Source organism: Sus scrofa, chromosome 1 (genome assembly GCF_054392235.1).
Source record: "Sus scrofa isolate SSC_HxYL_T2T_F1_AM1 chromosome 1, Sscrofa_HxYL_maternal_Yorkshire_Landrace_v2.0, whole genome shotgun sequence".
NCBI classification, from domain to species: domain Eukaryota; kingdom Metazoa; phylum Chordata; class Mammalia; order Artiodactyla; family Suidae; genus Sus; species Sus scrofa.
This window is the reverse complement of record NC_139383.1, coordinates 193,376,801-193,397,839: the sequence shown is the minus strand read 5'-3', so window position 1 is coordinate 193,397,839 and position 21,039 is coordinate 193,376,801. Positions and strand designations below refer to the sequence as shown.

The following is a 21,039-nucleotide window of genomic DNA, read 5'->3' as shown; positions in this document are numbered from 1 at the left end:
TTTCTCTGTGCCTGGAAGGTCATGTTTGTTTACCTTGGAAAGAGCTGAGTGAACATAAATTTAGTCTGTGAACCCATTTTTTTCATGCTGACTTTCAGTTGACACATGAGATATCTCTTAGAACTGATTCTGATCTCTCTGTCGCTGAGGAATTGTGGGGCCTCAAGTCACCAACTCCACTGGACCTGGTTGCCTTATCTATAGGAAGAATTTAGATTGGATTGATTTCTGAGGATTTTTTCAATTCCCAGTTTATGTGGGCCTTGTAAGCACCCCTGTGATACGGGCAGGGGAAAAGCACAAGCTATGTCAGACTTGTGGAAAGATTGTGGAAACTCTCTCCAGAATTTTATTCTGCCACAGCTCTTTGACTTCAAGATTGCTAGAAATCTACCTTACAGTAGTCCTCCTCCCAGGGCAGGCCACTCAGCTCTGAGGTAGGAAAAGCAGGTGCCAAGGTAAAGAAGAGCAGGCCTTTTTTTAGGGCCGCACGCGGCATATGGAAGTTTCTGGGCTAGGGGTCATATCAGAACTACAGCTGCCGGCCTGCACCACAGCCACAGGAACTCAGGATCCGAGCCACATCTGCTACCAACACCATATCTGCTACCTACACCACAGCTCACAGCAACGCTGGATCCCTAACCCACTGAGTAAGGCCAGGGATCGAACCCTTGTCCTCATGGATACTGGTTGGGTTCATTACTACTAGGCCATGGGGGGAACTCTTTTTTTTTTTTTTTTTTTTTGTCCAGTCCCACATTTCACTTCTCATTGCTCACTTGTCTCTCTGGCAAGACCCCTTCCCACTTTATGTAATAATCTCTTGACTTCCTTATAGATGTCCAGTCTGTCATCTTTCTCACTCCTAAATACCTATTTCCTACAAGAAATGTGCAGGATAATCATCAGGCTTTTACTCTGAACTATAAATGCATTCTTTATTCCCAAATTTGGTGTGTCCAAACATGCTTCTCTTCTGAATAACTTTCTTTGTTAATGGAGAGTTATTTAAGAATGCCACTTTGGAACTCACTGGATTCAGATCCTGACTTCTGAGTATGCTAGCCTGTTGACCTTTGTTCAAGTTATATGACTCCTCTGTCCTTTGGATTTCTCATCTCTAAAACAGGGATTATATTAGCATTTACCACTTAACATTTTTGTGAGAATTAAATGAGAGTATGTTAAGTGCTACTGTACATACTAAATGTTCAGTAAACAAATATCAGTGCTATTGTTATTGTCCATTTGATTTTCAAGCCAGACACTTTCTAGCTTTCATCATCATCTTCCAGTTGTCCTCTCATCAGTATCATTGATGCCTGTGATTCTAGTTTAGATGTGTCCCTTGAATTTGGCTCCTTCTCTTTAGCTTCTGCTTGAAGTCAGGTCCTAATCCCAGAATACTGCAGTAAATTTCTTGCTGCCAAATTCTTCCTTTTTCTGATTTATTTTCCATAATCCCATCATAATTACCTTCATCAAACCATCTGATTGAGAGTCTCTGTTATCTGTAGGTCAGTTACTCTTCGTACATGTTAGAACTCCCACATTGTGGGGTTTTTTTTTGTTTTGTTTTGTTTTGTTTTGTTTTGTTTTGTTTTGTTTGTAGTTCCCAGGCTAGGGGTCGAATTGGAGCTATAGCCACTGGCCTACACCACAGCCACGGCAACACAAGATCCAAGGTGCATCTGCAACCTACACTATAGCTCATGGCAACACTGAATCCTTAACCCACTGAGCAAGGCCAGGGATTGAACCTGCCATCCTCATGGATGCTAGTCAGATTCGTTTCCGCTGAGCCATGTTGGGAACTCCAACTCCCACATTATTAAGACCCAGGTAAAATGTCACCTCTTCTTCAGAGCCTAATCATTCTTTCACATTTAAAGTTTTTTGCTCCTGTTGCATTTTGTTCTTTTATCTTTTTAGCTCATTGTATTTGTCTATGTCCCTCACTTGGACTATAAGCACATCTAGAATGGGAATTCATATGTAACTAACTTTATATTCCCATGGCCTAGCTTAGTGTCTGGCATATGGTAGATCCTTGGAAAATGTTTATTCATTTATTGATTGTGTACCTGAAGAGCAATACTTAGTCCTTTTTGCCTCTTTCCTTTTTTGAGGATCTGAGTTGATTAGAAAGATAAGAACAAAAGGGCACATCCCAAAAGCAACGGAGGGGTACCCTTAGCCCCCTCAGCTTTGAAATTAAAAGGAGTTTGGGAGGTGAGAGACCTAGAAGAGAGTAAGGATTTCTTAAGAACAAAAGATTATGTGATTGAAACATAAAATTAATATTTAATATTCTTGAAATTTCAATAAACATTAGGGATACCATTATTATAGAGATCATTTTAAAAACTTTAAGCATTCATTTAACTTTTAGACTCTGTCCTTACACATTATTGGCAATAACCTCATTTGGAGCATTAGAGTAGTTGTATATTTCAGGGATTGGAGAGGAAAACAGAAGCTAAAGCTCTTCTATTACGAGGAGCTTTAGTAAAGGAAAGAAACCTTGGCCTGAGACAACAGATTGTAGCTGGGTAAAAGGAAGGAGGCCAGTTAATTTCTGGGGTTTATGGAAGAAAGATGACAAGAGGGTGGCCAAGTGCCCTACTTTAGCAGGAATTCCTGTTTCCTTCACAACATACCAACAACAGTCTTTTTCTCCCCTCCCTCTAACTCACTGTGCAGGTGCCACTTACCAGTTTTCTTTATATCTCTAGTTCAACATCAACCATATTCCACAAAAAGCCTTATGATAATCAGTTTAGTGTAAGATTGCTAGTAGTATACTTTGGGCTGTTTTAGATTTGAATAGCATAGTCTGATTTGGGACCTATTTATAATGTTTCTTTGTGGCAAATCTAAGTGCTAAGACTTACAAATGGACTTTTGAAACAATCATTTTATACAATAGGAATTGTCTTCAGTGAACGAAGAAAAAGTTGATAGGGTTAGATTTCTCACGTCTAGGGGAATTGAACCCACGCATCTGCAGCAACCCAAGCTGCTGCAGTCAGGTTCTTAACCTGCTGCACCATGGTGGGAAATCCAGGATTAATGTTTTTGTGAAGTAATGAAGGATCTTTAAAATTTTCAGTATTGAGGATTCATTTATCAAATATATGCCAGTCACCTGTGCAGTGTGCTAGAATTAGTAGTTAGTATGAGTGATAATGGTGACCTGGAAAAGGGTTCTGCCAGTGGAGATTTTGGGAAGTGGAACTAAAGGGCTTGCTGATAGAGGAGTAGGGGAAAGAGAAGAATTCATTACTTTTTAGATTCCTGTTTAGAGCAACTAGGTTGATGGTTAGGGCTATTTAGTAACAGTAAGGCTAGGAGAAAATTGGATTGAATTTTGGATATATAAGTTTGAGATGCCTGTGAGACACCCAGGTATAGATATGGGGTAGAATGCGGTAGAATGTAGAGTCTGCTGGTGCTCTAAGCAGAAGGTTTGGCTGGATTTAAAAATCATGAACGTAAGCTCCTGCCTAGCTCTCTGATGCTTCTGTTTCTCTACTCTGGTTGTACTGGCCTTCTTCAAAGACGGTGGAACTTTGTTCTTATCACTGTATCTCTACCACTAGAACTGTGCCTTCTGGCATGTAGGAAATGTTCAGCAGCTATTTGTGGAATTAATATTTTATAGATGCTGTTTGTTCTTCCTCTGCGTTAGTAATTATCTTGTAATTGATGCTGATTAGGTTGCTGGCATTTGGGGTCTTCAAGAGTGCTTCAGGAGTTCCTGTTGTGGCTCAGCAGAAATGAATCTGACTAGTGTCCATGAGGATGTGAGTTCAATCCCTGGCCTCCCTCAGTGGGTTAAAGAGCCGGCATTGCCATGAGCTGTGGTGTAGGTTTCAGATGTGGCTGGGATCTTGCGTTGCTGTGGCTATGGTACAGGCCACAGCTGTAGCTACAGTCAACCCCCCTAGCTTGGAAACCTCCATATGCCACAGATGTGGCCCTGAAAACACCAAAAAAAAAAAAAAAAAGCATGCTTCAAAAAATTAAGCTACTTGAACGTGTCACAGGCTCCCATAGGCCAACAATTCCATCTTCTGATACTGACAACTATTTTTGCTGTCAGAATGCCTGCTTTTCTCTCTTTTGTCTCTTGGCATGTGCACTATCGACACTGAAGATCTTTTCTGGTGTCCTGTTTTTGCTTTTATTGAGCATAAATTTCCCTCCCTATACTGTTATTTATCCACTATTTTTTGTGGGTAAAAAAGACTGATCTTACCAGTGCTGCCAGTCAGTAGGAGATTTTCTTTCTATGGGGAAACAAACTAATTCATAAGGTTTCTAGTACATAATCTTTGGATTATATGTTCTTCTTGCCCTTGTTTATTCTTGCTGGATGCAGGAGGGGCTATTCCTGTGGTATAGAAAACCAAGGTGGAGTTGATGGGAAAGGTTAGATCTTTTTTTTTTTTTTTTTTTTTTTTTTTTTAATGGCCACACCCATGGCACATGGAAGTTGCCAGGCCAGGGACTGAATCTGAGCCACAGCTGGGACCTATGCTGTAGCTGCAGCATCACTGGATACTTTAGCCCACTGCACCAGGCTCAGATTCAAACCCTTACCTCTGCAGTGATCCAAGCTACTGCAGTCAGATTCTTAACCCACCCTTCTACAGCAGAAACTCCTAAAATACTGTTGTAATGTCAGGAGAACTGTAGGTCTTTTTCCACCTTGTGGTGTGTTTTCTTCCATAAAGAGGAGAAGTTAATTATATCAGGTAAATGTCACCATTACAGAAGATGTTTCTAGGCTCATAATCAATGTGATGATTTGATTTTTTACTCCCTGAGGCTTTCAGGTAGACAAGTAGTGCTAAAAAACATTTCAGGTTAGTATATACTTTTAAATTTACCTTCTTAAAGTTGACCAACTGTTTTTAAAGCTATGTTAAAATGAGATTTATATCTGAATGATGATCATAATTTCCATTTTCACTTTCTTCCCCTGGAAGGCTTTGTTTTGTTTGGCTGTTGTATGTTTTGTTTTTTTTTTTTTTTAATAAATATATCCCCTTTTTTGGTTCTTAATTTAACAATAATTGATCCAAAAAGTCTTTACTTCTATTGTTACTTTAAGAATTAGCTGAAATTAATTTTATTTGTAAGTTTATTGTTTGATCTGCCATATTTGGGGGCAGCCAAATCCTGTGTAAATTACACTCTTCCTTATTTGAGTCCATTTAATTTAATTGCATAAGGATGTTAAATAGTTTAACAGATATTAATGCTTTCTTTTATACTTATACTGAAATATATATTGGGGAAAAATGTTGGACAGTATGACTTGTAAGTCATTTTTTCTTGGAATGTATTTGGGTGTGTGGTTGGGATGTAGGTTTTTTGTTTTTGTTTTCTTTTAAGTTATTAAGTGTAACTCATGGATGTTCTCTTTTCCAGTCTCTTCTTCACCTAGGATATTGGTTTTTGTTCACTTTGGTTCTACCTTACTTTTCACTGCTTCTTAACCTCCACATGCATCCACAGCCCTGTGTACTTCAGCCTTCACACCTACTTTATCATCAGAATATTGCCCATTCATCAAGCCTTCCTCAGAACCCCCAACTCCACCTCATTACTGATCCTTCTGATTCCAGTCCCCAGGGTTGTGTTTGATCTCTGAATGCCCACACAGAGTGCTTACTCTGTGAGTGCTTTCACTTTTGAGTCTACCATAAGTATCATTAGTTACTGTGTGTATTTTGCCTTAGCTACCAGTTTTCAAGGACAGAGTGTGTTTTCTCTGCAGTTTAGTATTTCTTTTGTACCTGACACATAACAGGCACTTAGTATTTAACTAATTGTTTATATTAAGTACCTAGTTATTTGGTTTTCTGCTTAGAATTTCTCTCAATGTAATCTTGATTTTTTTTTTTTTTTTTTTTTTTGGTCTTTTGATGGCCGCACCCGCAGCACATGGAGGTTCCCAGGCTGGAGGTCCAATTGGAGCTGGAGCTGCCTGCCTACGCCACAGCCACAGCAATGCCAGATCCGAGCCGCGTCTGCGACCTACACCACAGCTCGTGGCAACGCTGGATCCTTAACCCACTGAGCGCAGCTAAGGATTGAACCCACAACCTCATGGTTCCTAGTTGGATTCGTTAACCACTGGGCCACAATGGGAACTCCAAATCTTGGTGATTTTTAAGTGTTTTGTTTGTTTTTTTAATAGATGTAAAAAAAGATTGGTCTGACCACGCTCTGTGGTGGGAAAAGAAGAGAACATGGCTTCTCAAGACACATTGGACCTTGGATAAGTATGGCATTCAGGCAGATGCTAAGCTTCAGTTCACGCCCCAGCACAAACTGCTCCGCCTGCAACTTCCCAACATGAAGTATGTGAAGGTGAAAGTGAATTTCTCTGATAGAGTCTTCAAAGCTGTTTCTGACATCTGTAAGACTTTCAGTAAGTATTAGATAAAGTCTTCACAAAATTTTGAGTTGTGTGATGTGTGTAAACTCATGACTGACATTTGGTTTATCTCAAGGAGTAGAGATTGGAGTGAGCTATCTATGTTTGTGTGTATGTGAAACTGTTACTTTATTCCTTAAAGTTTTTATATTACGTTAAGATAAAGTTAAGGTGGAACGGGAGGAAACTAGTAGAGGTCTTTCCTTACTAGAAGTATATCATATATTTATTATTATTTAATACCTCATTCTGATGACTGTTTTCATGGGAAGGAAAGAGAGCAGGCATTATTTTCAGAGGAATGTAGTTTCGTAGCATTTCCTTCATGTAAGTCAGTATTCGATTTTAATAATTCAGGCAAACTGTGTCACTTCCTTTAGCAAAGGCCTGACACAGTTCCTAAGGAAATGACTTTGAGTGTTGTCTTCCTTAACCAGTCTGCAATTTGAACATTCTTTTGGCAGTTCTGTTTATGTTTTCTGAAGTGAGGTGTGGATTACTTTTGGCTGACCCAGTTTTGTCATGTGACAGGAAGTATTCGACCATCAGAGAAAATGTGAACCATTGGCATTATCATCAGTATGTAACTATTGTACCATAGATTTGGGAAAGATACAGGACCTTACTCTTTTGATATAATGACTGAAATTATAAGGTTTTTATGTTTAATGGAATTTTTAAGAAAAATAAAAAGAATATATATAGCAGTTACCTAAATCCTATTATGTAGAATTGATAGCTGATATTTTATCATTTTAAAAAATATAGTTGATTAATAGTTCTGTCAGTCTCTGCTGTACAAGCAGAGTGACCAGTATTGTATCATTTTGCTAAATTTTTTTTTATGTCAGAATCATATAGGTAAAGTTTTTGATTCAAATTCTCCTCCAATTTCCCTTCACAAAGCAACTAATATTGTAAGGTTAGTTGTATCTTTCCAGTACATTTGAAAATGCATAAACACACATATATGTACTTGTACACACATGTATCCATGTCTGTGAGTATAAATATCCCCAAACAAAGCATGTTACTGCAATTGCTGTATGGCTATCTGCTTATGACATTTTATACATATGTGGAGGAATTTCTATTTCAGGTTTATGTAGAAGTAGAGAGTAAAAGTGCTGTGTTCTAAGTATACACATAATTCACTTCAGATACTGTCAAATTGCTCTCCCAGGTGGTTATACCAGTTTACATTCCAGCTGGCAGTGTGAAAACCCATTGCCCCAAGTTGTCACGAACACCTGAATGTTGTCAGTTTTTAGTGTTTGCTTCTCTGAGTGAAAAAAAAAAACAGTATTTCATTTTGATTTATAAGATAACTATGTTTGTATGTCTTTAATGGCCATTTCAGTTTCTTTTTTGCATTGCTTGTTTTATCCTTTATCAATTTTTAAAATTAATAACCTTTTTAGAGCACTTTTAGGTTCACAGCAAAACTGAGCAGAAGGTACCCTTTACTGTCTCCATAGTTTGGTCTTTTATAGAATGTCATACAATTGGAATTATACTATATGTAGTCTTTTTAGATTGTTGTCTTTCACTTAGCAATATGCATTTAAATTTCCTTCATGTCTTTTCAGCTCGTTTCTTTTTAGTGTTGAATAATATCCCATTGACTGTATATGCCACTGTTTATTTTCCACACCTGCTGACAGATGTCTTAGTTGTTTCCAAGTTTTGCACTTATATAAATAAAGCTGCTATAAACATTCATGTGCAGGTTTTTTGGTGAACATACATTTTTACTCCTTTGAGTAAATACTAAGGAGTATGATTGTTGGATCATACAGTAAGAATATGCTTAGTTTTGTAGGAAACTACTGAACTGTCTTCCAAAGTGCCTAATACCCCTTTGCATTCACATCCAGCAGTGACTGAGAATTCCTATTGCTCTAGGTCCTCACAGCATTTGGTGTTGTCAGTGCTCTAGATAGTGGCCATTCTGATAGATGTGTAGTGGTATATAATCTGAATTTCCGTGACTATATGTGATCCATTTTGAATTAATTTTTGTGAAGGATGTATGATCTTGATTCATTTTTTTGCTGTGGATGTCCAGTTGTTACAGCACAGTTTATTAAAAAATTATCTTTTCTCCATTGTGTTGCCTGTGCTTCTTTGTCAAAGACCAGTTGACTGTATTTATGTAGATCTCTTTCTGGGCTCTGTATTCTGTTCCATTGATCTATTTGCTGTTATCTGTTAATGCCACCTTGTCTTGATTACTATAGCTTTTTGCAGTAAGAGTTGAAGTCACTTAGTATCAGTCCTCCAAATTTGCTCTTGTTCTTCAGTATTGTTTTGGGTATTCTGGGTCTTTTGCCTTTCTGTATAAACTTTAGAATTAATTTGTCAATACCTATGAAATAATTTGCTGAGGTTTTGATCGGGATTGCATTGAATCTATAGTTGTGGTGAACTGAAATCCTGACAGATCAGGTCTTCCTGTCATTCAACATGGAGCATCTCTTCACTTTTCTTTCCTTTCCTTTCCTTTCCTTCTTTCTATTTATTCTAGCTGGATTTCATGGATTCTACAATCTGTAGGCGCTTATGTTTTCCACCAAACTAGAAGAATTTCCAACCATTGTTTCTTTAGTTTTCTTTTTAACAGTCACACCTGTGGCATACAGAAGTTCCTGGACTGGGGCTGAACTGGAGCTGCAGCTGAGGCCTATGCCATAGCCACAGCAGCACTGGATCCAAGCCACATCTGCAACCTGTGCCACACCTTGCAGCAGCACAGGATCCTTAACCCACTGAACAAGGCCAGGGGTTGAACCTGTATCCTCATAGAGACAATGTTGGGTCTTTAACCCACTAAGACGCAATGGAACTCCTGTTTCTTCAGATTTTATTCTACTCCATACTCTTCCTTCTCCACTACTAGGACTCAAATTATACCTATATATTAATTTCAGATACATACTTTTTATTTATTTTTTATTTTTTAAAATTTTATTTTTTGCTTTTTAGGGCTGCACTCTCGACATATGGAAGTTTCCAGGCTAGGGGTCTATTTGGAGCTACAGGTGCCAGCCTACACCACAGCCACAGCAATGCTGGATCCTTAACCCACTGAGTGAGGCCAGGGATCCAACTCCTGTCCTCATGGATCCTAGTCGGGTTTGTTAACCGCTGAGCCATGAAGGGAACTCCCAGATACATACTTTTTATTTCTGATATATCTAGGTAGTGTATTTCTTTGCTGATAACTCCCGCATGTGTTTACTCAATATATTAATGTTATCCCATGCATCTTTAAATATATTTACTATAGCTGTTTTAAGGACCTTACATTCTAATTCCAATATTTGAGACTTTGTGAATTCTGCTTTTATTGACTTTTCCTTTTCTTGATTATGGGTCTCATTTTTCTGCTTCACATGTCTAATATTTTAAATATTATTCTTAAATGTTATAAGGGATTTATACAGAATCTGGATTTTTTTTTTTTCATCCCATTTAATGGCTTACTGTAGGATCTCTGTTCCCAGTCCAGGGATTGAACCTCTGCCACAGAGATGAAAGTGCTGAATCCTAACCACTAGACCAGCAGTGAATTCCTTCTCCACTTATTTCTTTCTTTGATTTCTTTCATCACAGTTTTGTAGTTCTCCTTATATATTGCGCCTACTTTGTTATATTTACACCTAAGTATTTCACTTTTTGGTGCTAATGTAAGTAGTATTGTGTTTTACATTTCAAATTCCACATGTTCACTGCTAGAAAGCAATTTCTTTTTCTATATTAACCTTGTGTCCTAAAACCTTGCTATAATTGTTTTAGGAGTGTTTGTCAGTTCATTTGGATTTTCTACAGAGATGGTCATGTTATCTGTAAACAAAGACAGTTTTCTTCCTTCCCAATCTGTACACCTTTTCTTTTTCTCTTTTTATTGCATAAGCTAGGACTTCTAGTACAGTAATGAAAAGCAGTGATAAGAAAGGACATCCTTGGAGTTCCCGTTGTGGCTCAGCAGGTTAAGACCTTGATGTTGCCTCTGTGAGGATGTGAATTTAATTCCTGGCCTTGCTCACTGGATTAAGGATATGACTGTTGCCAAAAGCTGCACTGTAGGTTGCAGATTTGGCTGCATTTGTGGCATGTGGAAGTTCCCGGGCCAGGAACTTCGACTTGAGCCATTACAGTGACAATGCTGGATCTTTAACCTGCTGCACCACAGGAGAACTCCAAGAATTCTTAACACAAGGAAAATAATTTTTTTGATATCTTTATGAGATAATGGATGTTAACTAAAATCAATGTGGTAATCATTTCACAATATAAATCAAGTCATTATGCTATCTATACACCTTAAATTTAAAGTGTTATATGTCAGTTATACCTCAATAAAACTAAAAAAAAAAGTTTGGTGGAATTCACCGGTGAACCCATCTGGCCATTTCTGTTTTTAAACATTATTATTTGTTGATTCAATTTCTTTAACAGATATAGGCCTATTCAGATTGTCTATTTCTTTTGTGAGTTTTGGCAGATTGGGAACTTCTATGTGCCGTGGGCTCAGCCCTAAAAAGACAACCAAAAAACAAAACAAAAAAACCCCATAAAACTTTTAATTTTTTCTTCATTATTTGTATGCTTCTTTATCCTTTCTTAAACATTTTTTTTTTTTTTTTTTTTTTTTTTTTTGGTCTTTTTGCTATTTCTTGGGCCACTCCCGCGGCATATGGAGGTTCCCAGGCTAGGGGTCTAATCGGAGCTGCAGCTGCCAGCCTATGCCAGAGCCACAGCAATGCGGGATCCGAGTCGCGTCTGCAACCTACACCACAGCTCACGATAACGCCGGATCGTCAACCCACTGAGCAAGGGCAGGGACGGAACCCGCAACCTCATGGTTCCTAGTCGGATTCGTTAACCACTGCGCCACGACGGGAACTCCCCTTTCTTAAACATTTAGAGTGCATTTTAATAGCTTTTTTAATATGTTTGGTTACTGATTATATCATTGTAGTTATTTCTGCTTTTGTTTTTTTTTTTTTTTTAACTGCTTTCTCCTGGTGATAGGTCATATTTTCCTGCCTCTTTTATGTCTGGTAATTTTTGATTGAATGTTAGAGTCTATTCATTTGATTTTATTTTTCAGTCTTTTTTTTTTTTTTTAAGGGTCCGCAGCATGGTATATGAAATTTCCAGGCTAGGGGTCAAATCAGAGCTGTAGCCGCTGGCCTATGCCACAGCCACAGCAACACAGGATCTACATCTGTGATGTACACTACAGCTCACGGCAACACAGGATCCTTAACCTGCTGAGCGAGGCCAGGGATCGAACCTGCATCCTCATGGATACTAGTTGGGTTCATTGTTGATGAGCCACGATAGGAATTCCTAGAGGAGTCTATTAATTTTACATTGTTGGTAACTGGATTTCTTTTTGTATTTTTTTAAGTAGTGTTGGCTTTTTTTTTCCCCCTTGGGTCAACAGTCAAATTACTTAGAATGGGATCTTTTTGATACCTGCTTTTAAGCTTCATTAGAGCATGTTAGGAGCCACCATTAGCCATGGGCTAATTTCCTTTTGGGCATTCTTAATACCCTGTATATTAGACTTTCCTTTCAGTAATGCACAGACCAGTATTCAGCCAGACCCCAGCAGATAGCCTCAGATCTCCAGAGCACTCCCTCTCTCTCTTTCCCTGGAACTCTCTTCTCCCTGGTACTGTGACCTACAAATTATAGCTATCTGGGCCTCCCTGGATTCAATCTCAGATATCTCAGCTCAGCAAGACCTGACTCTGTTTGTTCCCTCCCTACCCTGAACTACTGCTGGACAGTAACCTGCTGTATTCAAAGGGCTCATTCTGTTGTTTCTCTAATCTCCTGTGCTTCTTGTTGTCTAACATCTGAAAACCTTTTTCTTTTACTTTCTTACTGTTTAAAGTGGGGGTGGGGGGTGCATAAATCAGATTCTTGTTGAGACTGTTCTTAATTTATCCTCTTTTTTTTTTCCTAGCCATCTATTTTTTCTAGAAAGCCATCATTTGCTCATTGAAACATTATTTATAACAAAACCATTTTTTTCACAGAAATTTCAAATTGAACATGTTCGAGACTGATCTCAAGGCATTCCTTTCCAAACCTGTGTTTCCTCTTCCCCACTCTGCTCCTCAGAAGTAAGTCTCCATATCATGAAGGCACTGTCCCAGATAGACATGCCAGAAACTTAGGAGTCATCTTTAGCACCATTGTCTTCCTTAGTACACATTTCATTAGTCACCTAAAAGTGTTAATTTTGCCTTCAAGATCTTGAATCTTTTCACATCTTTCCATTTCTGCCATCCTTACTGCTCTAATAGTCCACACCACCACCATCTCTCTCCTAGGTTGTTCCAGCAGCTTCTTAAATGGTCTCCTTTATCTATTATTATTCCTTCCAATTCATTCTTTATGCAATAAGCAGAAAGATTTTAGAATTACTTTTTAATTAAAGTCATAGATATGGAGTTCAAAAAGCATATAACATAAAACCACTTTTCTGCCCTATTTCTCCCTAGCCCCTATACACAACCCTACCACTTTCTACTTTTTACTGTTTCAGACTTTTAGTTCCATAATTTAAATATGTGCTTATACTGTTATTTCTTGGTTTATCTATTTTAGATATCTGTTTACTTGTTTTTATTCAACGTTTTCTTTTCCTCTTTATTATAACTGTTACAGTTTTTTACTAAATTGGTATCATTGTTTATGTTATTTTAACAAGGTAAATATTTTTACCTGCTAAATGAAAAGTGTATACTTTTATGTTTCCTATCTTATATTCCTTATTTCATTTGTCTAATTTTTAACCTGCTCTGTTGCTGATTCTTCTACCTTCTTGATTCTCTAATTTTCATGATCAAATGCATTATCTGATGATAATCTCTTCCCTCCCTCCTTTTTTTTTTCTTCCTAAACACACTCTGAAGTCTCTCCATACTCCTGCCCCAATCTGAAATACATTGCTTCCAGGTCAAAGTATACAATCATAGCCCCAAAACTTCCCTTCACCAATGTCCAAAGAAAATGCCTTCTGTCTCAATGCACGTGCAGAAATGCAAATGAGGAGTTCCTGTTGTGGCTCAGCGGAAATGAATCTGACTAGGAACCATGAGGTTATGGGTTCAATCCCTGGCCTCGCTCAGTGGGTTAAGGATCCGCTGTTGCTGTGAGCTTTGGTGTAGGTCAAAGACGTGGTTCCGATCTGGCATTGTTGTGACTGTGGTGTAGGCTGGCAGCTGTAGCTCTGATTCAACCCCTAGCCTGGGAACCTCCATATGCTGCGAGCGCAGCCCTTAAAAAAAAAAAAAAAAAAGGCAAATGATCCTTGCATTTTCCTCAGTGTTGATTTGTGCTTTTATTTTGGTGGACTGTATTTTCTTTATTTAATGATTTTTATTTTTTTCCATAATAGCTGGTTTACAGTGTTCAATCAATTTCCTATTGTACAGCAAGGTGACCCAGTCACACATACACATATACATTCCTTTTTCTCACATTATCATGCTCCATCATAAGTGACTAGATACAGTTCCCAGTGCTATACAGCAGGATCTCATTGCTTATCTATTCCAAAGGCAATAGTTTGTGTCTATTAACCCCAAATTCCCAGTCCATCCTACTCCCTTCCCTCCCCCTGGGCAACCACAAGTCTGTTCTCCATGTCCATGATTTTCTTTTCTGTGGAAAGGTTCATTTATGCCATATATTAGACTCCAGATATAAGTGATATCATATGGTACTTGTCTTTCTTTTTCTGACTTACTTCACTTAGTATGAGAGTCTCTAGTTCCGTCCACGTTGCTGCACATGGCATTATTTTGCTCTTTTTTATGGCTGAGTAGTATTCCATTGTGTATATATTCCACATCTTCTTAATTCATTTATCTGTTGATGGACATTTAGGTTGTTTCCATGTCTTGGCTTTTGTGAATAGTGCTGCCATGAATATAAAAGGTGGGTGCATGTGTCTTTTTCTAGGAAAGTTTTGTCCGAATATATGCCCAAGAGTAGGATTTCTGGGTAATATGGTAGTTTTGTATTTAGTTTTCTAAGGTACCTCCATACTGTTTTCTGTAGTGATTATACCAAGTTACATTCCCACCAACAGTGCAGGAGAGTACCCTTTTCTCCATACCCTTTCTAGCATTTGTTATTTGTGGGCTTATTAATGATGGCCATTCTGACTGATGTGAGGTGGTACCTCAAAGTAGCTTTGATTTGCGTTTCTCTAATAATCAGTGATGTCGAGCAATTTTTCATGTGCTTATTGGCCATCTGTATATCTTCTTTGGAGAAATGTCTATTCAGGTCTTTTGCCCATTTTTCAGTTGGTTTGTTGGCTTTTTGGCTGTTGAGTTGTATAAATTGTTTGTATATTTTAGAGATTAATCCTTTGTGGTGGACTGTATTTTCCATCATCAGCAGTGAATGGGATATAAATTTTTGAGTTGTTAAATTTGAAAATGTCTTTATTTTGCACTTTGATAGAATGTTGTGTTGAAAATATTTTCTCTCAGAATTGGGAAATCATTGTTGAGTTGTTTTAGTTTCCAATATTGCTGTTTATAGTCCTGATAGTGTTCTTAATTTTTTTATTTTCATCCTTTCTTTGTAGATTGCTGCTTCTGTCTGGAATGTTTTAGGATTTTTTTTCCTTTGCCCTTGTGAGATTTCATGGTAACGTGTCTTTATTCCTCCCATGTCTTCTTTCTTCTCTTTGTTGCTAGTGATTAGTCAGACATTATTCTTGGATTGATCCTCTTAACCTGACTTACATCTTCTGTTGGATTTTTTATTGTGGGTATCAAATTTTAATTTTCAGTGGTTTATATTTCTCTCTGGATGTTCATTACCCAGGTATTCACAAACACATTTAAGAGTTGTGGACTTAAGGAGTTCTTGTCTGGCTCAGCAGAAACGAATCTGACTAGTTTCCACAAGGATGCAGGTTCAATCCCTGGCCTCACTCATTGGGTTAAGGATCTGGCATTGCAGTGAGTTGTGGTGTGCACCACAGACCCAGCTCTGATCCTGCTTTGCTGTAGCTGTGTTGTAGACCAGCAGCTACAGCTCCACTTTGACCCCTAGCTTGGGAACCTCCATATTGCTATGGGTATGGCCCTAAAAACACCAAGAAAAAAAAAAAGGAGTTGTGGACTTAAGACCTTCCCCTTCCCCTTGTTAATGGCCAAGATCGCCGTCTCATTTCTGGTTATTCTTTAACATCCTCTTCATCTCTCATGGATGTCATTGTCTTATTTTTCTGAGATTTGTAATTAAATGTTTTTGGTTTGGTTTTGTTCTGTTCTTTGGATTATCTGTCTCCCCAAGTTGTCCTTTTGCTTTTCATGTGGTCTCTTTCATAGTACAAGGTCTATGAGTTTTCCATTGCTGCCATATACTTAGCTGCCTAACACAACATATATTTATTATCTCACAGTTTCTGTAGGTGGAATATCTGAGCATGGCATGGCTCAGCTGAGTCCTCTGCTTAGAATTTTAGAAGGCCAAAATCAAGGTGTCAGCAGGGCTCTATTCCTTCTCAAAGGTTAGGAGAAAAATTCTGCATGGTAGAATTGGGTTCCATGTGGTTGTGGGACTGAAGCTCCCCTGGCTTGTCTACCAGCTTCTAGAAGCCTCTCAAATTCCTTGACTTGTGGTTCACTTCCTTCTTCAAAGCCAGCAATAGCAAGTCCAGTTCTTCAAACTCCTTGAATCTATATGACCTCTCCTCTCTTAATCTTTCCTCTGCTTTCTTTTGCCTTTCTCTTCTCTTAGGCAGGCTCCTTGTTCATTGCACTGGATCCAATGAGAGAATCCAGGATAATCTCCCTGAAATCAGTTGGTCACTTAATTCCATTTGCAAAGTGTCTTCACAGCAGTCCCTAGATTAGTGTATGATTGTATAACCAGGGACAGGAATTTTCAGGAGTTATCTCTAGAATGCTACTTGCCACAGAGTCCTTTCTCTAATGTTTGTCAGTCATTGATTGTCCATTCATACAGTTACCTAATGGGAAGCTCCAGTTGAATGGTGTTTAGCTTGTCATCCCTCTGTAGATTTAGATGTTAAGCAAGCTTTTTCAAATATCTGTATCTAAAAGATCTTTTCCCTAGGGCTATTGAGATTCTCCTCTAAGGAATTCTCCTCTAAGGAGTGTGTAGTGTGTATCTAAGGGGTAGGTTTAGTCCAATATGGGACAGGATTCCTTTTTCTTGTCTCTCTGTTTTCAGTACTTGATTATGCTTCATGTTTGGCATGGTGAGTCTGTGTGTTTCCCATTGGTATCTCCTACAAACACCTTGATTTTCTATTTGTCTACTTGGCTAAGTCATGTGCCATCTGGCTTTTGTCTCAGCATTTTTCTGCTGTTGCTTATCTGTTATTTTTCTCCAGTTATTTTTGTCCTTTTAGGTTCATGTTTTCTTTACATTTTGGTATGATTTTTGGAAAGGAGTGAAAATAATGCACAGACTCAACATACATGTTTAACCAGAAACTAAAGAAAATTTCTATTTGTTTGTTTGTTTTCTTTTTAGGGCCCCACCTGTGGCATATGGAACTTCCCAGGCTAGGGGTTGAATCAGAGCTGCAGCTGCCAGCCACAGCCATAGCAGCTTGGGTTCTGAGCCATGTCTGCAACCTACACCATGGCTAATGGCAACGCTGGATCCTTAACCCACTGAGCGAGACCAGGGATCGAATCTGAGTCCTCATGGATACTAGTTGGGTTTGTTACTGATGACCCACGATGGAAACGTCAAGAAAATTTCATTTTTAAACTAAAATCTGATTTTTTTTTCACCTGAGAACCTTTCTCCTAAGTTTCCCACTACTTCAGCCCCATAGTTTTTGAGACACATATTGTATTATATTTATATAGCATGTAATTATATGTATAGTTCATGTAGTCTAATCTTCCACTAGATTTGTATTCTACTTGATAACATTATATTGATTTTGAACATTAAATTTTATTGCTATGTAGTTTATTATAAATAGATCCTGGCTCATAATTCTGGTATATCTTTATTACTGAATATAAAATTTAGCATAAAGGAAAGGTAGCATTGTATTTTGACATGCCTGTTTTGTTTTGTTTTGTTTTTGGCCACACCTGTGCTATATGGAAGTTCCCAGGCCAGGGGTTGAACCTGTGCTGTAGCTATGGCAATGCTAGATCCTTAACCTGTGCACCACACAGGAACTTCCTACTTGATGTATCTGGTGTAACTTATGGCATACAGAATCAATGAGGGCTACCATACAATACAAACCTTTAACTTCTTAGAGTTTTGGATTTTTAAAAAAGTGAGTTCTAATATTTTTTTCTATACCCTAGTGGATGATTATCTTTCCACTTTGAGGTAACTACATTTATTGGATAGTAATGAATTAAGACTGCTTTGGTATATTGTTTTTAAAAGTGTCATACTTCAGTCTTTTGCATGGCTTTAGTATCTGGCAAAACACAAACACATACATAGAAGGAAATTACAAATTCTTATCTTGAAATGGATTAATAGATTTACCAAGTGTTAAATGTTTGAATTTTCCATTATTCTAGTAAAATAATGTTTTCTTATTTTAACAGATATCAGACACCCTGAAGAGCTTTCTCTCTTGAAAAAACCGAGAGATCCAACAAAGAAAAAAAAGAAAAAGCTAGATGACCAGTCTGAGGATGAGGCACTTGAATTAGAGGGGCCTCTTATCACCCCTGGACCAGGTAAGGCTTTGACTAAGCACTGGCCGCATGTCAGAACCACGGACTGTGTGCCTTTGTGTTGTTTTTTTTCTTAGTTGAAGTATAGTTGATTTACAGTATCATGTTGGTTTCAGGTATAAGCATAGTGCACAGTGATTCAGTTACACATATATAATCTTTTTCAGATTTTTTTTCCTTATAGATTATTATAAGATACTGAGTATAGTTCCTTGTGATATATGGTAGATCTGCCTATGTGTTTTGACAGTGGAATGAACAGACTGTAGCTCAGGAGAGTGGTCAATTTGAAGAACACTCACCTTCAGCATCTTTTTTTCAGTCTTGAAATCGCCAGTCTGTCATGTACAGATCATCATGTCAAGTGTTAACAGCTGCATCAATAAAAAGAAAAGCTGGTTCTCTGCTCAGGAAAAGTCAAAAGGGGACAGTAGCTTAACTGGGCTCAGTTCTCTGCTTTGTGGAAATTGGGTAGTTTTTTTTTCAGTATTTAGTTCCATTTTTTTTTTTGGTATTTTATGAAAACCACCACTATTTAGTTAAGACATTATTCCTTTTTTCAGGTTACTGAAATCTTTCTCTGTGCTCTGCATATGCTGGTCTCTTAGTGCCTCCCTACCCTTTCCTTTAAGGTGTTGCTCCTTTAAGAAGCTTTCTGAGGAGTTCCCGTCGTGGTGCAGTGGTTAACGAATCCGACTAGGAACCGTGAGGTTGCGGGTTTGATCCCTGCCCTTGCTCAGTGGGTTAATGATCCAGCGTTGCCGTGAGCTGTGGTGTGGGTCACAGATGCTGCTCGGATCCCACGTTGCTGTGGCTCTGGCGTAGGCCAGTGGCTACGGCTCCGATTAGACCCCTAGCCTGGGAACCTCCATATGCCGTGGGAGCTGCCCAAGAAATGGCAAAAAGACAAAAAAAAAAAGAAGCTTTCTCAGATTTCCTTCCTTCCATTACTCCCCAACCTGAATTAGGTACCCTTAAGTCATAAGTCACCAGACTTTATGTGTTTGTATTACACTATTATGTTCTCCCCTAATAATTGTGAGCGCCCTGTATGAAGAGACTGTTTCTCACCTTTTTGTTACCAGGACCAAACTCAGCATATGGCATTCAGTAGGAACATAGGTAGTGTCTTTGGGGAAGTGATATGACTAATTAACTATATTACACAGTTCTCTAGTCCTGGGACATTACAGTTTCCCATGTTCCCATTGGCCACACATTTACAAATCCATTTCTTAGCATAAAACCCTGAAGCAAATCGGTAAGCTGATTTTACTAATTCAGTTCACTCCTTGTTTTTTAAATTCTGGGGTGATGATGATGGTAATGAAAGTAAACCGTAAACATAGAGTTTATGCATGCCCAGAAATATTTCACACACTTTACCTATGGAAATCCATTTAATTCTCATTACAACCCACTGAAGTGGATTATGTTATTTCTCACATATATGGGTGAAGATATTATGGTACAGTAAAGTTAGGAATGTCTAAAGTCACATACCTTGTAACTTTTATGTCACTACTCATGTACTGATTACATTTGAGAGGTACCAAGAAATAAGAGAATCCTCACTCTTAAGTAATTTATAGGCTAGTTGAAAAACACAGTTACTGTATTTAAGGAAGTAATACACAAAAGTTAAATGAATGTTGTAGAAAATAATGTTATAGGAATTCAGAAGACAAAACAATTCCAAATAGGGTATATTCAGTTTATGGTTTGGGTTAGTAAGTTGTGAATTAGCTAGGATTCCAGTGACTGGGATTTTCATGAGAAGAAAAGGCCATCCAAGCAGAAAGAATGATATTAACAAAGGACATCCTGGCAAAAGAAAAGAACAAGATGTGTAAATAAGCCATTTGAGCCAATTCATGGGCGAGAGACCTCCAAGGAGCTTCAGGCCAAGGAATTTAGTGCATTGTAGAGTCATTGGTTTCTAAATATGTTACAAAACGAAGGAATTTTTGGAAAGAGTATCAAGTTTAATTCCAGTGAAGTGTGGAGGAGGGAATGAGAGGAAAGGGTTTTGAGTTGTGGTAGAAGTCGACAGATGAAGGAGGTAAAAGAGAACAAAAGATTGTGTCTGTCATTAGAATGTTAATTTTAAACCCTGATGTAAACTTGATTTATATAGATGAAAGCATCTGACATTAGACATAGCCCCTACCTGCAGTTATCTTTTTTAGTTTAAATGGAAATTCATTTAATCCTCAAAGAACCGCATGGAGAAGTATATTTATGGGATTATTTTGGAGTGGTTAAAATCTAGTAGGATTGGTTTTAGAACTGCAAATGAGAGCTGTTATATAGTGCTTTAAGAAAAGACAATTTGGGAGTTGCTGTTGTGGCTCAGTGGGTTAAGAACCCAACATAGTGTCCATGAGAATTATGGGTTCAACCTCTGGCCTTGTTCAGTGGGTTAAAGATCTGGCGTTCCTGCAAACTTCAATGTACCTTGCAGATTCCGCTTTGATCTGGTGTTGCTGAGGCTGTAGCATAGGCCAGTAGCTGCAACTATGATTCAAACCCTAGCCTGTCAAAAAAAAAAAAGGGGGGGGGGAAGAAAAGACAATTTGAAGACAAAGGATGATGAATTAAGATGAGGGAAAATGACAGATCTTTTAGAGTAAGTAACTTTTTCTTTTAAATTGAGTTGTTTTTTGTGTGTGTTTTACAAACAATAAAATGAACAGATATTAAATTACTGATGAATGTTTACAGATGTATACACCTTGTAACCATCCAGAAACATGATCTGGCATATAGCATGATACCGAAAACCCAGAAGGCCTCTTGCATGTCTTTTCCCTAATGACCACTTTTTGCCTCTCTCAGCACAGAATA

General features: G+C 38.1%; 1 protein-coding gene across 16 annotated transcripts in view; it reads left to right on the top strand.

The window, feature by feature from the left end:
- The window catches only part of FERMT2 (FERM domain containing kindlin 2), an 86,356-nt gene that overhangs the window by 22,325 nt on the left and 42,992 nt on the right, over positions 1 to 21,039 (top strand). For 14 of the 16 annotated variants that reach the window (XR_014819058.1, XR_014819059.1, XM_021102109.2 and 11 more), the window contains exons 3-4: positions 6,215 to 6,448; positions 18,061 to 18,195. Coding sequence is in view for 14 of the 16 variants with exons in the window: in XM_021102109.2 (XP_020957768.1) it covers positions 6,215 to 6,448; positions 18,061 to 18,195 (369 nt within the window). In the remaining 2 variants the exon portion in view is untranslated. Of the gene's footprint in view, positions 1 to 5,955; positions 6,449 to 18,060; positions 18,196 to 21,039 lie in introns of all 16 variants that reach the window. The other 2 variants (XM_084981362.1, XM_084981354.1) reach the window with 1 other exon arrangement.